The 17,690-nt window shown below is 42.3% G+C and overlaps 1 protein-coding gene across 1 annotated transcript; it reads left to right on the plus strand.

Annotated features, from left to right (window-relative positions):
- The first annotated feature begins 7,134 nt into the window (after positions 1 to 7,134).
- Positions 7,135 to 13,294, plus strand: LOC109906097 (collagenase 3-like). Its single transcript, XM_020503756.2, has 10 exons — positions 7,135 to 7,266; positions 7,625 to 7,869; positions 8,057 to 8,205; positions 8,431 to 8,556; positions 8,647 to 8,802; positions 11,713 to 11,833; positions 11,929 to 12,062; positions 12,241 to 12,400; positions 12,534 to 12,637; positions 12,752 to 13,294. The coding sequence occupies exons 1-10, from the start codon at positions 7,138 to 7,140 to the stop codon at positions 12,850 to 12,852; spliced, it is 1,425 nt and encodes a 474-aa protein (XP_020359345.2). The 5' UTR covers positions 7,135 to 7,137; the 3' UTR covers positions 12,853 to 13,294.
- Positions 13,295 to 17,690: the final 4,396 nt, after the last annotated feature.

Below are 17,690 nucleotides of genomic sequence, written 5' to 3' on the forward strand. Positions count from 1 at the left end.
GAATGGATTACTGATGGGTCAGTTATTTTCAAAAGAAACGATCATTCCCTTACGTATAATGATCTATGAACTGCTCCAAATACAGGTAAATGCCACCAAATCAACGGGGTTGGGTTAAATGCGGAGGACACATTTCAGATGAATATATTCAGTTGGACAACTGACCAGGCTGACCAACTGACCCTTTCCCTTTCCCAAAATGTTAGGTGTTATTGTACACTGCATGACCAAAAGTATGTGGACAATTGTTTGTTGAACATCTCATTCCAAAATCATGCCCATTAATATGTTGTTGGTCCCCCCTTTGCTGCTATAACAGCCTCCACTATTCTGGGAAGGCTTTCCACTAGTTGTTGGAACATTGCTGCGTGGACTTGCTTCCATTCAGCCACAAGAGCATTTGTGAGGTCGGGCACTGATGTTGGGCAATTAGACCTGGCTCGGAGTCGGTGTTCCAATTCATCCCAAAGGTATTTGATGTCAGGGTTCTAGACAGGACGATCTTGACAAACCATTTCTATATGGACCTCACTTTGTACACAGGGGCATTGTCATGCTGAAACAGGAAAGGGCCTTCCCCAAACTGTTGCCACAAAGTTGGAAGCACAGAATTGTCTAGAATGTCATTGTATGCTGTAGCATTAAGATTTCCCTTCACTGGAACTAAGGGGCCTAGCCCGAACCATGAAAAACAGCCCAAACTATTATTCCTCCTCCATCAAACTTTATAGTTGGCACTATGCATTTGGGCAGGTAGCGTTCTCCTGGCATCCGTCAAACCCAGATTTGTCCATCGGACAAACGTTGAAAGTCACTGAGCTCTTCAGTAAGGCCATTCTACTGCCAGTGTTTGCCTATAGAGATTGTATGGCTGTGTGCTCGATTTGATACACCTGTCAGCAACGGGTGTGGCTGAAATAGCCGAATCCACATACATTTGTGTATATATAGTGGTTTTTTTGTGTCGTTTGTCTTAATTGGCTACTTTACCATGATATAGTCCTACAGTAGTTAGTAGATCACCAGTGAACCTCTTCATAATGTTTACATCAATGATCTAAGCTGCAGGTGTATCAGTGATACAGGATGTTTGGAGTTTACAGTAAATGTGATAAGCAAGCCTATACACTATGTGCTGGTTTCCAGACAGTGATTAAGCCTAGTCCTGGACTAAGAAGCTATCTTCACTAAAGGCGCATTTTAGTCCAAGACTAGGCTTAATCTGGGACCAATATATGATAAGCCTACACAGTAATAACACCATACAGTGGCCTGTGAAAGTACTCACCTCCCTTGGCATTTTTCCTATTTTGTTGCCTTACAACCTGGAATTAAAATAGATTTTGGGGGGTTTGTATCGTTTGATTTGTCAAGATTTACACAACATGCCTACCAATTTGAAGATGCGTGCATAACTATTCACCCCCCCCCCCCCCCCACCTTTTGCAGCAATTGCAGCAGCAAGTCTCTTGGGGTATGTCTCTATAAGCTTGGCACCTCTAGCCACTGGGATTTTTGCCCATTCTTCAAGCCAAAACTTCTCAAGCTCAAGTTAGATTGGTCCCGCTGGTGTACAGCAATCTTTAAGTCATACCACAGATTCTTAATTGGATTGAGGTCTGGGCTTTGACTAGGCCATTCCAAGACATTTAAATGTTTCCCCTGAAACCACTCAAGTGTTTGTAACGGTCGTCGTAGGTGGAAGAAGGAGAGGACCAAGGTGCAGCGTGGTAAGAATTCATGTTGTAAATTTGATCAAAAACTGAACACTAAACAAAATAACAACGAGGCATAACGAGAACGAAACAGTTCTGTCAGGTGATACACACAACAGAAAACAACTACCCACAACTCAAGGGTGAAACCAGGCTGCCTAAGTATGGTTCTCAATCAGAGACAACGATTGACAGCTGCCTCTGATTGGGAACCATATCAGGCCAAACACATAGAAATACAAACATAGAATAAAACATAGAATACCCACCCACATCAAATCAAATCAAAATTATTTATATAGCCCTTCGAACATTAGCTGATATCTCAAAGTGCTGTACAGAAACCCAGCCTAAAACCCCAAACAGCAAGCAATGCAGGTGTAGAAGCACGGTGGCTAGGAAAAACTCCCTAGAAAGGCCAAAACCTAGGAAGAAACCTAGAGAGGAACCAGGCTATGTGGGGTGGCCAGTCCTCTTCTGGCTGTGCCGGGTGGAGATTATAACAGAACATGGCCAAGATGTTCAAATGTTCATAAATGACCAGCATGGTCGAATAATAATAAGGCAGAACAGTTGAAACTGGAGCAGCAGCACGGTCAGGTGGACTGGGGACAGCAAGGAGTCATCATGTCAGGTAGTCCTGGGGCATGGTCCTAGGGCTCAGGTCCTCCGAGAGAGAGAAAGAAAGAGAGAAGGAGAGAATTAGAGAACGCACACTTAGATTCACACAGGACACCGAATAGGACAGGAGAAGTACTCCAGATATAACAAACTGACCCTAGCCTAGGGTCTGGGTGGGCATCTGTCCGCGGTGGTGGCTCTGGCGCGGGACGTGGACCCCACTCCACCATAGTCTTGGCCCACTTAAGTGGCGCCTTTGGAGCGGCAACCCTCGCCGTCGACCTCGGACTGTGGACCCTTTCAGCGGGCCCCGAATAGACGGGAGACTCTGGCAGCGCCGGAGTGAAGGGCGGCTCTGGCAGCTCCTGACTGACGGGCGGCTCTGGCAGCTCCTGACTGATGGGCGGCTCTGGAAGCGCTGGACAGGAGGAAGACTCTGGAAGCGCTGGACAGGAGGGAGACTCTGGAAGCGCTGGACAGGCGGGAGCACCTGGAGGGAGGAGACGGAGAGACAGCCTGGTGCGTGGGGCTGCCACAGGAGGCCTGGTGCGTGGAGGAGGCACCGGATGGACCGGACCGTGGAGGCGCACTGGAGGTCTCGAGCACCGAGCCTGCACAACCTGTCCTGGCTGGATACTCCCTGTAGCCCCGGAAAGTGCGGCGGTACCCACCATAACCGGACCAAGTAGTATAGATAGATTACACAACCCTACACTCCACATTATAGATAGATTACAAACCCCTACACTCCACATTATAGATAGATTACACACCCCTACACTCCACAATTGGCACCTTAATTTTTGCAATAGAGCATTTGATTCTTGACTCAGGACTTCGATTTTACTGTATTTTGACAGATTATACTGGACAGACTTTTAATACAGTAAAAGCTCCTCCCACACCCCAGACCAGACGGTGTGGACTGGCACCCTCATACCTCACTGACCTCCTACACACCCCTACACTCCACATTGTAGATAGATTACAAACCCCTACACTCCACATTATAGATAGATTACACACCCCTACACTCCACATTGTAGATAGATTACAAACCCCTACACTCCACATTATAGATAGATGACACACCCCTACACTCCACATTATAGATAGATTACACACCCCTACACTCCCCATTATAGATAGATTACAAACCCCTACACTCCACATTATAGATAGATTACAAACCCCTACACTCCACATTATAGATAGATTACACACCCCTACACTCCACATTATAGATACAGTGCCTTGCGAAAGTATTCGGCCCCCTTGAACTTTGTGACCTTTTGCCATATTTCAGGCTTCAAACATAAAGATATAAAACTGTATTTTTTTGTGAAGAATCAACAACAAGTGGGACACAATCATGAAGTGGAACGACATTTATTGGATATTTCAAACTTTTTTAACCATTCAAAAACTGAAAAATTGGGCGTGCAAAATTATTCAGCCCCTTTACTTTCAGTGCAGCAAACTCTCTCCAGAAGTTCAGTGAGGATCTCTGAATGATCCAATGTTGACCTAAATGACTAATGATGATAAATACAATCCACTTGTGTGTAATCAAGTCTCCGTATAAATGCACCTGCACTGTGATAGTCTCAGAGGTCCGTTAAAAGTGCAGAGAGCATCATGAAGAACAAGGAACACACCAGGCAGGTCCGAGATACTGTTGTGAAGAAGTTTAAAGCCGGATTTGGATACAAAAAGATTTCCCAAGCTTTAAACTTCCCAAGGAGCACTGTGCAAGCGATAATATTGAAATGGAAGTAGTATCAGACCACTGCAAATCTACCAAGACCTGGCCGTCCCTCTAAACTTTCAGCTCATACAAGGAGAAGACTGATCAGAGATGCAGCCAAGAGGCCCATGATCACTCTGGATGAACTGCAGAGATCTACAGCTGAGGTGGGAGACTCTGTCCATAGGACAACAATCAGTCGTATATTGCACAAATCTGGCCGTTATGGAAGAGTGGCAAGAAGAAAGCCATTTCTTAAAGATATCCATAAAAAGTGTCGTTTAAAGTTTGCCACAAGCCACCTGGGAGACACACCAAACATGTGGAAGAAGGTGCTCTGGTCAGATGAAACCAAAATTGAACTTTTTGGCAACAATGCAAAACGTTATGTTTGGCGTAAAAGCAACACAGCTCATCACCCTGAACACATCATCCCCACTGTCAAACATGGTGGTGGCAGCATCATGGTTTGGGCCTGCTTTTCTTCAGCAGGGATGGGAAGATGGATGGAGCCAAATACAGGACCATTCTGGAAGAAAACCTGATGGAGTCTGCAAAAGACCTGAGACTGGGACGGAGATTTGTCTTCCAACAAGACAATGATCCAAAACATAAAGCAAAATCTACAATGGAATGGTTCAAAAATAAACATATCCAGGTGTTAGAATGGCCAAGTCAAAGTCCAGACCTGAATCCAATCGAGAATCTGTGGAAAGAACTGAAAACTGCTGTTCACAAATGCTCTCCATCCAACCTCACTGAGCTCGAGGTGTTTTGCAAGGAGGAATGGGAAAAAATGTCAGTCTCTCGATGTGCAAAACTGATAGAGACATACCCCAAGCGACTTACAGCTGTAATCGCAGCAAAAGGTGGCGCTACAAAGTATTGACTTAAGGGGGCTGAATAATTTTGCACGCCCAATTTTTCAGTTTTTGAATGGTTAAAAAAGTTTGAAATATCCAATAAATGTCGTTCCACTTCATGATTGTGTCCCACTTGTTGTTGATTCTTCACAAAAAAATACAGTTTTATATCTTTATGTTTGAAGCCTGAAATGTGGCAAAAGGTCGCAAAGTTCAAGGGGGCTGAATACTTTCGCAAGGCACTGTAGATTACAAACCCCTACACTCCACATTATAGATAGATTACACACCCCTACACTCCACAAATATATATTCTATATATATATATATATATATATATAAAGTGTCATTTATATTCAGAATTCCCTTATCCAAATCGATTACTCATTTACCTAGCTCTTATCAATAACTCTTAATACGCTGTAAATTACAGTGCATGGAGAATGTCGTTATTTCTATTGGAAAAAATGAAGTAGATGCTACCTGGGCTCAAACCAGGGACCCTCTGCACACATCAACAGCAGCCACCCTCAAAGCATCGTTACCCATCGCGCCACAAAAGCTTCTGCAAGGGTAACAACTACTTCAAGGTCTCAGAGCGAGTGACGTCACTGATTGAAACACCATTAGCACACACCACCGCTAACAAGCTAGCATTTTCACATCAGTTACACCGGCACACCTTCATCTCTTAGATCTCCACCCAAAACGAATAGCAGGTGAGTAGCACACTATTCTCATGCTTAAGTTCAAGGTCAGAATATGTGTAGAGGGAAAAGTGCATATCTCGGGTCGGAATCGGGCCCTTGTGAGGTAATGATGCTTACTGATGGAAGCAGTTCTGGTGCTGAAGCCTCCAATGTTCCCCTCTAACCAATAAAGAAACATTTTTAAACGCAAAATGACTCTCTTTTGTATCATTCTACCATCAGTGACATAAACTTATTATTGGATATGTTAAAGTTTTAATTTGACATATTATTTATGTTCTAGTTAGTTGTGAATGTGGGTGACCATCTTAGTCAGTTGCAAAAATACCCCAGCCAACTTCCCCTAAATATGACTCAGCTCAGTGGCTCTGTTTCCACAGTCTAAAATAGTTTAGCTAATGCTCTCTCTCAACATAGTCATAAGTCTCTGATAAACAGTGATATACCGTAGGTATAATAGCGTCAGCCAACGTTCATAAATACCTATATTAGATCTTAACAGCATCTGCATGAGGTGTACTTTGTATGTTTGGAGAGCTTTTAATCCCCATTAACTCTGTCAGAAACTTCAAGTTAATTGCAGTTAAGAATGATATTTACATGCCTGTTGTAAGGCTGCTTGTCATGTTATTTGTGAGTTGCCATAAAATACCCCTCTTGGCTCGGAGTCTGGGTTTAGGAATTCCATTGTTATAGCAGACTGAAGACAACATGTGGCAACACAGACACACGCAGACACACAGAAGCAGCAGACATACAAGTGACAGGGCATGACTTGACCTGCCCTGCCCCCAGTACTTAAACTCTGCTGCTATAAATTGGGACACAGGCTACTCTTATCCAATATAATCTAATATATACATTTATATCAGTGACCATATGTGAAATACATATCCTGTTCTAGGTACGCACATCCTGTTCTGCCAAGGTATGTGGTAAATCATGTTAGGTTGTATTTCGAGTGGATTTTCCCTTTAACTGATTTCTCTATGGCCACCAACGGTCATTCTCTGTCTTACTCAAAATAACATGGAAGTGTATCACAGTCATGGGTGTCTGAAAGTTTTACAAATAGCATGTGTACTCATCGACATGTATGCACATTACCATTTAAAGATACCGTATTTAATTAACTTTCTTAAGTAAAGCTCAATATATTTTTTCCGTTATAGAGGAATTTAGAGATATATTTATCTTTGGAAGAACATAAAATAGCGTCACAAAAGTTCAGATAACTGGTCACTTGCCATATGTATTCATTGAATATTTTAGAAAATTGTCATGAACATTTGGTCAAAAAAATGTGACATCACTGCTTATTCAGGTGTGTTCAAAGCAGTTTACTAAACCACAAGCACTCTGTTTTCTGAACTACCAGCAGTTTTAGGCAGTCTGAGGAGGAAGTGGCATGAATCACAGACATTTAGAAAAATAAACAGTCAGTATAAAAACAGACATGGCTCCTGGACCCCAGTCAGTCAATGTGCTGGATGCCACCAAGACAAGACAAGATGGAAATCACAGGTTTACTGCTCCTTGTGGTGGTTGCTCAGTCATTTGCTATGCCTCTGTCATCACCGGAGGAGACTGACGAGTGGCTATTAGCCGAGGTAAGCCAATTAAAGCTGTGGTTCTGATGTCCTTTTGTTTATCAATTTCTGTTTGGTGCACTGAATATTTATGTTTTTAATATTGATTTTACAGTTATCCTCATACTCGAAATAAGGATAAATGCGATAATGTATAGTATAAACAAAATGAGCATTATTTTATTTAAACAAAATTATTAATTGCATACAATATGCCAGAACTTATTAAAATAATATAACCCCTCAAATTGAACCCTGTGTTTCTCTTGTGATCTTGCTCCTTAAATGACCATATTTAAATTACATCCATTCCATATGACCACGCTTAAACAGCTACATATCATGAAGGTGTTAACTTATGTTATTGTTTCCTCTTCAGAAATACCTCCGCAGGTTCTACAACCTTCGAGCTGGACTTCAGGGAACCCCGACCCACAGGTCGTCAGACGCCATGCAGGCTAAGGTCAGGGAGATGCAGTCCTTCTTCAACCTCCAAGTGACGGGGAGCCTGGACACTAACACCCTGGAACTGATGAGCATGGCCAGGTGTGGTGTCCCTGACGTGGGGGAATACAACCACTTTCCCCGACACCTCAAATGGCAGAACACCAATGTGACCTTCAGGTGAGGCTTCTCAAACACTCTGGGTCATATTTCTTTTATGGTATTGGTGTAATAATGTTAATTTACTCCACATACACCACATGACCTTGGAATCAATGGATATTATCAGCTTTCATTACTTTGGATAAAACTTGTCAAGTTTCTCTTAAATGAAGACATGTTTCCTCTCTCTTGAAATGCCCTTCAGAATAGTGAATTATACCCCTGATCTGATGAAGGCAGATGTGGACAGAGCTATCCATAATGCCTTAAACATCTGGGCTGATGTCACGCCTCTGACCTTCAAGAAACTGCACGAGGGGAAGGCTGACATCATGATAGCATTTGGGACAAAAGGTAGACCAATTTCTTTATTCTGGCCTACAGTTGATAGACTATACAGAATATATGGAGAATATCTTGATTAATTTGATAATCTTACTGTAGTTTTGTTCAACATTCAGTGAACATTGTTTAGAGTTGTGCAAGACCCTGTCATAGAATAAATTGATTGAATGCTGGCAACACTTACTGAAACCATCCTCAAACATATTTTTTGCCCTGGCCTTTCTTTGTCTTTAGAACATGGAGACTTCAACCCCTTTGACGGCCCTGACGGTCTCTTAGCCCATGCCTATCCCCCTGGCAGAGACATTGGAGGAGACACACACTTTGATGAAGATGAACATTGGTCAATAGACTCAGACGGTAAATATTTGGTACATTTACGTGGGGGATCAAGGAAAATGTATGACATTTAATCAATGATTACTTACTGACATATTTCCTCCCCTGTAGCCTACAACCTTTTCCTGGTCGCCACTCATGAGTTTGGCCATGCCCTTGGCTTGTCCCATTCTTCCGATCCTGGAGCTCTGATGTACCCAATCTACTCCTACAGCCAGGGTTATCCACTGTCTGAGGATGATATCACCGGCATTCAAGCTCTTTATGGTTAGTGTTCCACTTATTAACACAAACAGAAAATAGTTACAGATAATTATGTCAAAAGAAAAGTCAAAAGTTTGGACACGCCTACTCATTCCAGGGTTTTTCTTTATTTGTACTATTTTCTACATTGTAGAATAATAGTGAAGACATCAAAACTATGAAATAACACAAATGGGATCATGTAGTAACCAAAAAAGTGTTAAACAAATCAAAATATATTTATATTCGAGATTCTTCAAAGTAGCCTATCGTTACCTTGATGACAGCTTTGCACACTCTTGGCATTCTCTCATACAGCTTCATGAGGTAGTCACCTGGGAATGCATTTCAATTAACAGATGTGCCTTGTGGAATTTCTTTCCTTCTTAACCTCTCCGGGATCGTTCGGGACGCTAGCGTCCAACCTCGCCAACAGCCAGTGAAATTGCAGGGCGCCAAATTCAAAATAACAGAAATCTCATAATTAAAATTCCTCAACCATACAAGTATTTTACACCATTTTAAAGATACACTTCTCGTTAATCCAACCACAGTGTCCGATTTCAAAAAGTATTTTTGGCGAAAGCAGAACATATCATTATGTTAGGTCAGCAACTAGTCACAGAAAGCATTTAGCCATTTTCCAACCAAAGAGGTGTCACAAAAAGCAGAAATATAGATCAAATCTATCACTAACCTTTGACGATCTTCATCAGATGACACTCCCAGGACTCAACGTTACACAATACGTGTATGTTTTGTTCGATCAAGTTCCTATTTATATCCAAAAACCTCAGTTTACATTGGCGCCATGTTCAGAAATGCCTCCAAAACATTCTGAGAAATTGCAGAGAGTCACATCAAATAACATAAATACTCATCATAAACTTTGATGAAAGATACATGTTTTACATAGAATTAAAGATAAACATGTTCTTAATTCAACCACTGTGTCAGATTTTTTAAAAAGCTTTACGGCAAAAGCACAATATTCAATAATCAGAGAACAGCGTACAGCCACACAAATAAGCCATACAGTTACCCGCCAAATTGTGGTGTCAACAAAAGTCATAAATAAATAGCATTATAAATCTTCACTTACTGTACCTTTGCTGATCTTCATCGGAATGCACTCCCAGGACTCCCATTTCCACAAGAAATGTTTATTTTGTTTGATTACGTCCATATTTATGTCCAAATACCTCCGTTTTGTTTGTGCGTTTAGTTCACTATTACAAAGGCACAATGCGCGAGCGCAAACTCCAGACAAAAAGTCAAAAGAGTTCCATTACAGTTTGTAGAAACATGTCAAACGATGTTTACAATCAACTTTAGTCTTTTTATAATAAATCTTCAATAATATTCCAACCGGACAATAACTTATTCATTACAGAGGAAAAAGAAGGAACGGCGTGACCGCGCAGTAAACAACTGATTGGCCTCAGCCTAGTCCACTTGTTGAAACAGCTCTTATTCGACACCCTTCCACAATAGAAGCCTCAAACAACTTTCTAAAGACTGTTGACATCTGCTGGAAGCCTTGGGAAGTGCAATCTGGCCTCATAGACACACCTCATAGACATTGGATAGGCAATAACTTAAATTAAACTACAAACCTCAGATTTCCCACTTCCTGGTTGGATTTGTCTCAGGTTTTCACCTGCCATATGAGTTCTGTTATACTCACAGACATCATTCAAACAGTTTTAAAAACAGCAGAGTGTTTTCTATCCAATACTACTAATAATATGCATATATTAGCATCTGGAACAGAGTAGCAGGCAGTTTACTCTGGGCACCTTATTCATCCAAGCTACTCAATACTGCCCTCCCTGTCACCAAGAAGATAATGCGTTTGCGCCAATCAGTTGTGTTGTGACAAGGTAGGGGTGGTATACAGAATATAGCCCTATTTGCTGTAGAGGATAAGGTCATTGGAGTTACCAGCCTCAGAAATTGCAGCCCAAATAAATGCTTCACAGAGTTTAATAACAGACACATCTCAACATCAACTGTTCAGAGGAGACTGCATGAATCAGGCCTTCATGGTCGAATTGTTGCAAAGAAACCACTACTAATGGATACCAACATGAAGAAGAAACTTGCTTTGGCCCAGAAACACGAACAATGAGATTCTTCGAAGTAGCCACCCGTTGCTTTGATGACCGCTTTGCACACACTTGATAAATTTGAGATTTTTGGTTCCAATCGCCTTGTCTTTGTGAGATGTAGAGTAGGTGAACGGATAAGTTCCGCATGTGTGGTTCCCACTGTGAAGCATGGAGGAGGTGTGATGGTGTGGTGGTGCTTTGCTGGTGACATTGTCAGTGATTTATTTACAATTCAAGGCACACTTAACCAGTATGGCTACCACAGCATTCTGCAGCGGTACGCCATCCCATCTGGTTTGTGCTTTGTGGGACTATCATTTCTTTTTCAACAGGACAATGACCCATTTCACCTACAGGCTGTGCAAGGGCTATTTGACCAAGAAGGAGCATGATGGAGTGCTGCATCAGATGACCTGGTCTCCACAATCACCTGACCTCAACCCAATTGAGATGGTTTGGGATGAGTTGGACCCCAGAGCAAAGGAAAAGCAGCCAACAAGTGCTCAGCATGTGGGAACTCCTTCAAGACGGTTGGAATAATATTCCAGGTGAAGCTGGTTGAGAGAATGCCAAGAGTTTGCAACGTTGTCATCAAGGCAAAGGGTGGTTACTTTGAAGAATCTCAAGTATAAAATATATTTGGGTTTGTTTAACACTTTTTCGGTTACTACATGATTCCATATATGTTGTTTCATAGTTTTGATGTCTTCACTATTATTCTATAATGTAGAATGAGAAGGTGTGTCCATCTTTTGACTGGTATTGTAATTCCACCCACTGGAGTCATATTTTGAAACGCTCATTATGCGGTTCAATCCTTTAGGCCCGAACCCCAATGACAGCAAAGTGAAGCCCAAGCCAGATGCCCCAAACAAATGTGACCCCATGTTGAGTTTTGATGCTGTCACTGAGCTCAGAGGAGAAACAATCATCTTCAAAGACAGGTAGGGAGTGTGTCCATTTATGATAAGTTTTCTGCACAAACTATAAGGTTAAAATTGACTAAATGTACATGTTGATGTTTTCTATTTGATGACAGGTTCTACTGGCGTCTCCATCCTCAGTTTGCAGAGCCTGAGCAAACCCTGATCAAATCCACCTGGCCCTCCCTCCCCAACAAAGTGGATGCTGCCTATGAGTACCCTGAGAAAGACATGGTCTTCATATTCAGTGGTGAATTACATGTGAATTACATGCTGGCAACACTGTTTGCATAGTCCTCTGTCATTTTCAATATGCAATTACAGTTCTACTTTGCTCATTTCCATCACATATACAGTAGATATCTAATCAAATTGATGTCGGTAGAGTCATAAGTTAATTTCGTTGACATATTTTCATATTTTTCCAGGTATTAGAATGTGGGCCCTGAACGGCTACAGCCTAGTGGAGGGCTACCCCAAATACATCCATAAACTGGGACTCCCCAAGACCGTGCGGAGGGTGGATGCTGCTGTGTACATCCCAGACACCGGCAAGACCCTTCTGTTCTCTGAAGAGCAGTTCTGGAGGTAGGACAGTATGGTCTGGACTGGTCTGGTCTGGACTGGTCTGGTCTGGTCTAGTCTAGTCTTGTTGAGAGATGATATCTGCAAACATAACCGTTCATTATAGGTTATAGTCTTGGTTGTGTCTTATTGACAGTTATGATGAGAAGACTAACACAATGGACAGTGGCTTCCCAAGATCCATTGAGATGGATTTCCCTGGAATGGGAGATGAGGTGGATGCTGCCTTATATAAATATGGTATATCACAATCACTCATTTCAATAATATTCTTATGTAGTTTCCGTTGCATTTGCTTTGAATATATAATAAATAGCTGTCTCTAACAAATTCATCCTTTCTTTCTCCTTGCAGGATATTTGCATTTCTTCCATGAACATACACAGTTTGAATACAGCTACAGTGCAAGGAAGGTGATTCAGATTGTTAGGACAAACTCCTTTCTCAACTGCTGATCCACTGGTGGAGAACTACTGTTATTTTATTTGTAACTCATCTCAAAGTACGCTGGAAAACTGCATGTAAAATGCATGTCTGAAGACTAAAGTAGGTGTGATATTTATTGTGAATGGGAAAACGGTTGGCTTATGCATCTAACAAATGCTGGGTCTTGCTTTAGGGTATCAGAAAATGTGCATCATATTCACATGACTTGTTATAGTATTGAAGGGTGGGATAGAAACCACTCTGATATACTTTAGAATACTGTAATTGCGTTTCTCTCTGTATGTAAATGTTACTTGGGGAAGTTACAGTAATGTGTTGCAGATCCACCAATAGGTGGCATTCAAGGACACCAAATCTAGAGTACGAGCCAATGCTTTTTATGGACTGTGAATGTTTTTACTACAAATTTTAATGACACATTTTCATGAATAAAATAATACGTGCAAATGGCATTGTCTGAGTGTTTGTGATTTAAATACTCTAATAGCAACATTTAGTGTTCGACGTGTAGGCCCACATCATACTCAAAATACGCTTTTTCTGTAACAAGACAAAATGCATCTGTTTGGAAAAAATATGGTAAGAGACATGGGAAGAGATGATACGTTTGGTAATAGATGTAGGAAAATAGATATAGGGATGGGAAGAGATGGGAATTTATGGGACCACATTCTACACTGGGTGCTTTTTTGCAGGCGTTGTCATACTACCACATAGTTTGATCTTGGATCATCTAAGGTTATTGTGGTCAGGAAGTATACAAAATAGATAGAGCAGACTGCATAAAAGACTGCTTATGAATCACAAGTGCACACAAACCACCTACACAGCACCATGCCACGGTATTGAGTAACCAGCCACAACTGCCAAAATACTCCCTCTTTGTCATCAATACTGCAACAGGGATGACTTGGCAGCTGAGTTGGCATAGCTCTGCCATTCTGTTGTAGGTATTGACTTTCCCGGCCCTCCCTACTTTCTTTTTACATGGACACATCCTTGTATTGCCATTGGCCAAACCGCAGTTCTAAGTTTACACCACAAGAGGGTGCTACGTCAACACGGTTTCCTGCATGCTCAGTCTGAATCAGAGGAGGCTGGTGGAAGGAGTTATAGGAGCACAGGCTCATTGTAATGGCTGGAATGGAATTAATCCAACACATCAAACACACAGAAACCGCATTCCATTCCAACCATTACAATGAGCTAGTCCTCCTATAACTCCATCCACCAGCCTCCTCTGGTATGAATGGTTGTTTACCATGAGCTCAGTCTGAATGGTGGTTTACTTTGAGCTCAGCCACCCAAACAAAAATGGGATACTCTGAGTAACATGAGTCGCTCATTAAATGCTGTGATTCTTCCAAGGAAAGCTCTACGTGTTATGATGCAGCCACAGACCCACATACTATGCATCTTAGCTCAACTATGGGAAAATGTACAACCCTATCAGTGCCAAACAGTAGCAGCTTAGGTCAAATGTTTTAGTTCGTTCTGTCAAGCCTTCCAAAAAGTATAAATCAAGTCCATTGATCAAATCATGTATGTTAGAGTGAGCAAATAGAGATTAAATCTAGTAGTTATGTTCTTAGTACATGTTCTTGAGCTGAACTGATCAGAATGGTATCTATGATGCATCAGTGAGTCAGCGTGAGGCTTCTGAGGTCCAGACAGGCTCCGAGACTCTCCAAGGTGGAGCAGTTGCGATCCAAGACTACCAACAAAAATAGCGATGAAGCTCGTGAGTTTAAGAAACTTAATCTTTGGGCCGGACCATGTGGATGCAATTACAGAGCAGGCCCCTAGTCTTCTGGTTTCCTCGTTAGCTGCGTCACTGATTTCTCTGAGACAAGCTCTGTTGTTGGCTGGTGGTATGTCCCTCTCCCCCGACCATAGGTAAGAAGAGATAGGAAAATATCCATAAGGTCTCAAAATGACACAAAACCGGTCATGTTTCATATTGTTACCATCCTGATTCTGACTGATATTGGCCATTTACTGTCTGTCAGTGAACCCAATGTAGTGTGGAAATGTAACATGTAGCGTGATAACACAATGAAACACCTAAAGAAAATAACTTCAAATTAAGGAATGAGTTGTGTTAAGAAAACACCTCAGGCAGAGTAAAGACCCACAAATAGTTAACTGCATGGAGGTGCTCTATTGTGTCCTGCTGGAAGTAACTCCAGTCTTGGCACCTCTGATGGAAACCAGATGGGAGGAAAAGAGAGAGAGAGGCCATACAATCTCAGGATGTGTCCCTTTTCCTTAGGAAAAATCCCATCTCAAACCACCACTACTGAGAGTGATGCAAGCTCTTCAAACTTCACCCCCCTCCCCGCAAACAACACAGTTGGTGGAACTGATTATTTTGACAGTGAGTATGCATCAGGCCTGCTAGATTAGATAGGGTTTGGAAAGAGGGTATGGCTGAGTGTGAGGAATTCCTAGACAACAAACCAACATAACAACCACATAATAACATAACTCGCTTGTGTCATCAATTTGTCTGAACTATTAAATCACCCAATCTTAAAATACAGTACATGTTTTGTTCATGTTTCTGTCATCTATGTAGTTTAGTGTTTTCTATGTAACAATCTTTCACCACACATCAAGTTCCATATCAGGAATTAAATACCTGGGGTGGCAGGTAGCCTAGTGATTAGAGCGTTGGACCAGTAACCGAAACGTTCCTAGATTGAATCCCTGAGCTGACAAGGTAAAAATCTGTCGTTCTGCCCCTGAACAAGGCAGTTAATCCACTGTTCCTAGGCCATCATTGTAAATAAGAATTTGTTCTTAACTGACTTGCCAAGTTAAATGAATACAAATATTTAAAACATTGATTTGAATAAAGCCTGCCGGATTACAAGTACAAACATTTATGCACTCACTACTTTAAGTCGCTCTGGATCAGCCTCCTGAGGTTGTAGAGGCGCTGTTGCACCTTCACATCACTGTCTGTGCAGGTGGACCTGTCTGTGATGTGTACACCAAGGATGACTTTTTTTATAGACCGAGTCACTGGTGCTTCCTGTTTTAATTTTTGCTTGTAAGCAGGAAGCAGGAGGATAGAATTATGATCAGTTTTGCCAAATAGAGTGCAAGGGAAAGCTTTGTACGTGTCTCTGTGTGTGGAGTAAAGGTGGTCTAGAGGTTTGTACGTGTCTCTGTGTGTGGAGTAAAGGTGGTCTAGAGGTTTGTACGTGTCTCTGTGTGTGGAGTAAAGGTGGTCTAGAGGTTTGTACGTGTCTCTGTGTGTGGAGTAAAGGTGGTCTAGAGGTTTGTACGTGTCTCTGTGTGTGGAGTAAAGGTGGTCTAGAGGTTTGTACGTGTCTCTGTGTGTGGAGTAAAGGTGGTCTAGAGGTTTGTACGTGTCTCTGTGTGTGGAGTAAAGGTGGTCTAGAGGTTTGTACGTGTCTCTGTGTGTGGAGTAAAGGTGGTCTAGAGGTTTGTACGTGTCTCTGTGTGTGGAGTAAAGGTGGTCTAGAGGTTTGTACGTGTCTCTGTGTGTGGAGTAAAGGTGGTCTAGAGGTTTGTACGTGTCTCTGTGTGTGGAGTAAAGGTGGTCTAGAGGTTTGTACGTGTCTCTGTGTGTGGAGTAAAGGTGGTCTAGAGGTTTGTACGTGTCTCTGTGTGTGGAGTAAAGGTGGTCTAGAGGTTTGTACGTGTCTCTGTGTGTGGAGTGAAGGTGGTCTAGAGGTTTGTACGTGTCTCTGTGTGTGGAGTAAAGGTGGTCTAGAGGTTTGTACGTGTCTCTGTGTGTGGAGTAAAGGTGGTCTAGAGGTTTGTACGTGTCTCTGTGTGTGGAGTAAAGGTGGTCTAGAGGTTTGTACGTGTCTCTGTGTGTGGAGTAAAGGTGGTCTAGAGGTTTGTACGTGTCTCTGTGTGTGGAGTAAAGGTGGTCTAGAGGTTTGTACGTGTCTCTGTGTGTGGAGTAAAGGTGGTCTAGAGGTTTGTACGTGTCTCTGTGTGTGGAGTAAAGGTGGTCTAGAGGTTTGTACGTGTCTCTGTGTGTGGAGTAAAGGTGGTCTAGAGGTTTGTACGTGTCTCTGTGTGTGGAGTAAAGGTGGTCTAGAGGTTTGTACGTGTCTCTGTGTGTGGAGTAAAGGTGGTCTAGAGGTTTGTACGTGTCTCTGTGTGTGGAGTAAAGGTGGTCTAGAGGTTTGTACGTGTCTCTGTGTGTGGAGTAAAGGTGGTCTAGAGGTTTGTACGTGTCTCTGTGTGTGGAGTAAAGGTGGTCTAGAGGTTTGTACGTGTCTCTGTGTGGAGTAAAGGTGGTCTAGAGGTTTGTACGTGTCTCTGTGTGTGGAGTAAAGGTGGTCTAGAGGTTTGTACGTGTCTCTGTGTGTGGAGTAAAGGTGGTCTAGAGGTTTGTACGTGTCTGTGTGGAGTAAAGGTGGTCTAGAGGTTTGTACGTGTCTCTGTGTGTGGAGTAAAGGTGGTCTAGAGGTTTGTACGTGTCTCTGTGTGTGGAGTAAAGGTGGTGTAGAGGTTTGTACGTGTCTCTGTGTGTGGAGTAAAGATGGTCTAGAGGTTTGTACGTGTCTCTGTGTGTGGAGTAAAGGTGGTCTAGAGGTTTGTACGTGTCTCTGTGTGTGGAGTAAAGATGGTCTAGAGGTTTGTACGTGTCTCTGTGTGTGGAGTGAAGGTGGTCTAGAGGTTTGTACGTGTCTCTGTGTGTGGAGTAAAGGTGGTCTAGAGGTTTGTACGTGTCTCTGTGTGGAGTAAAGCTGGTCTTGAGGTTTGTATGTGTCTCTGTGTGTGGAGTAAAGCTGGTCTAGAGGTTTGCACGTGTCTCTGTGTGTAGGGTAAAGGTGGTCTAGAGGTTTGTACGTGTCTC

This window comes from Oncorhynchus kisutch, linkage group LG15 (genome assembly GCF_002021735.2).
Source record: "Oncorhynchus kisutch isolate 150728-3 linkage group LG15, Okis_V2, whole genome shotgun sequence".
In the NCBI taxonomy this organism is placed as follows: Eukaryota; Metazoa; Chordata; class Actinopteri; order Salmoniformes; family Salmonidae; genus Oncorhynchus; species Oncorhynchus kisutch.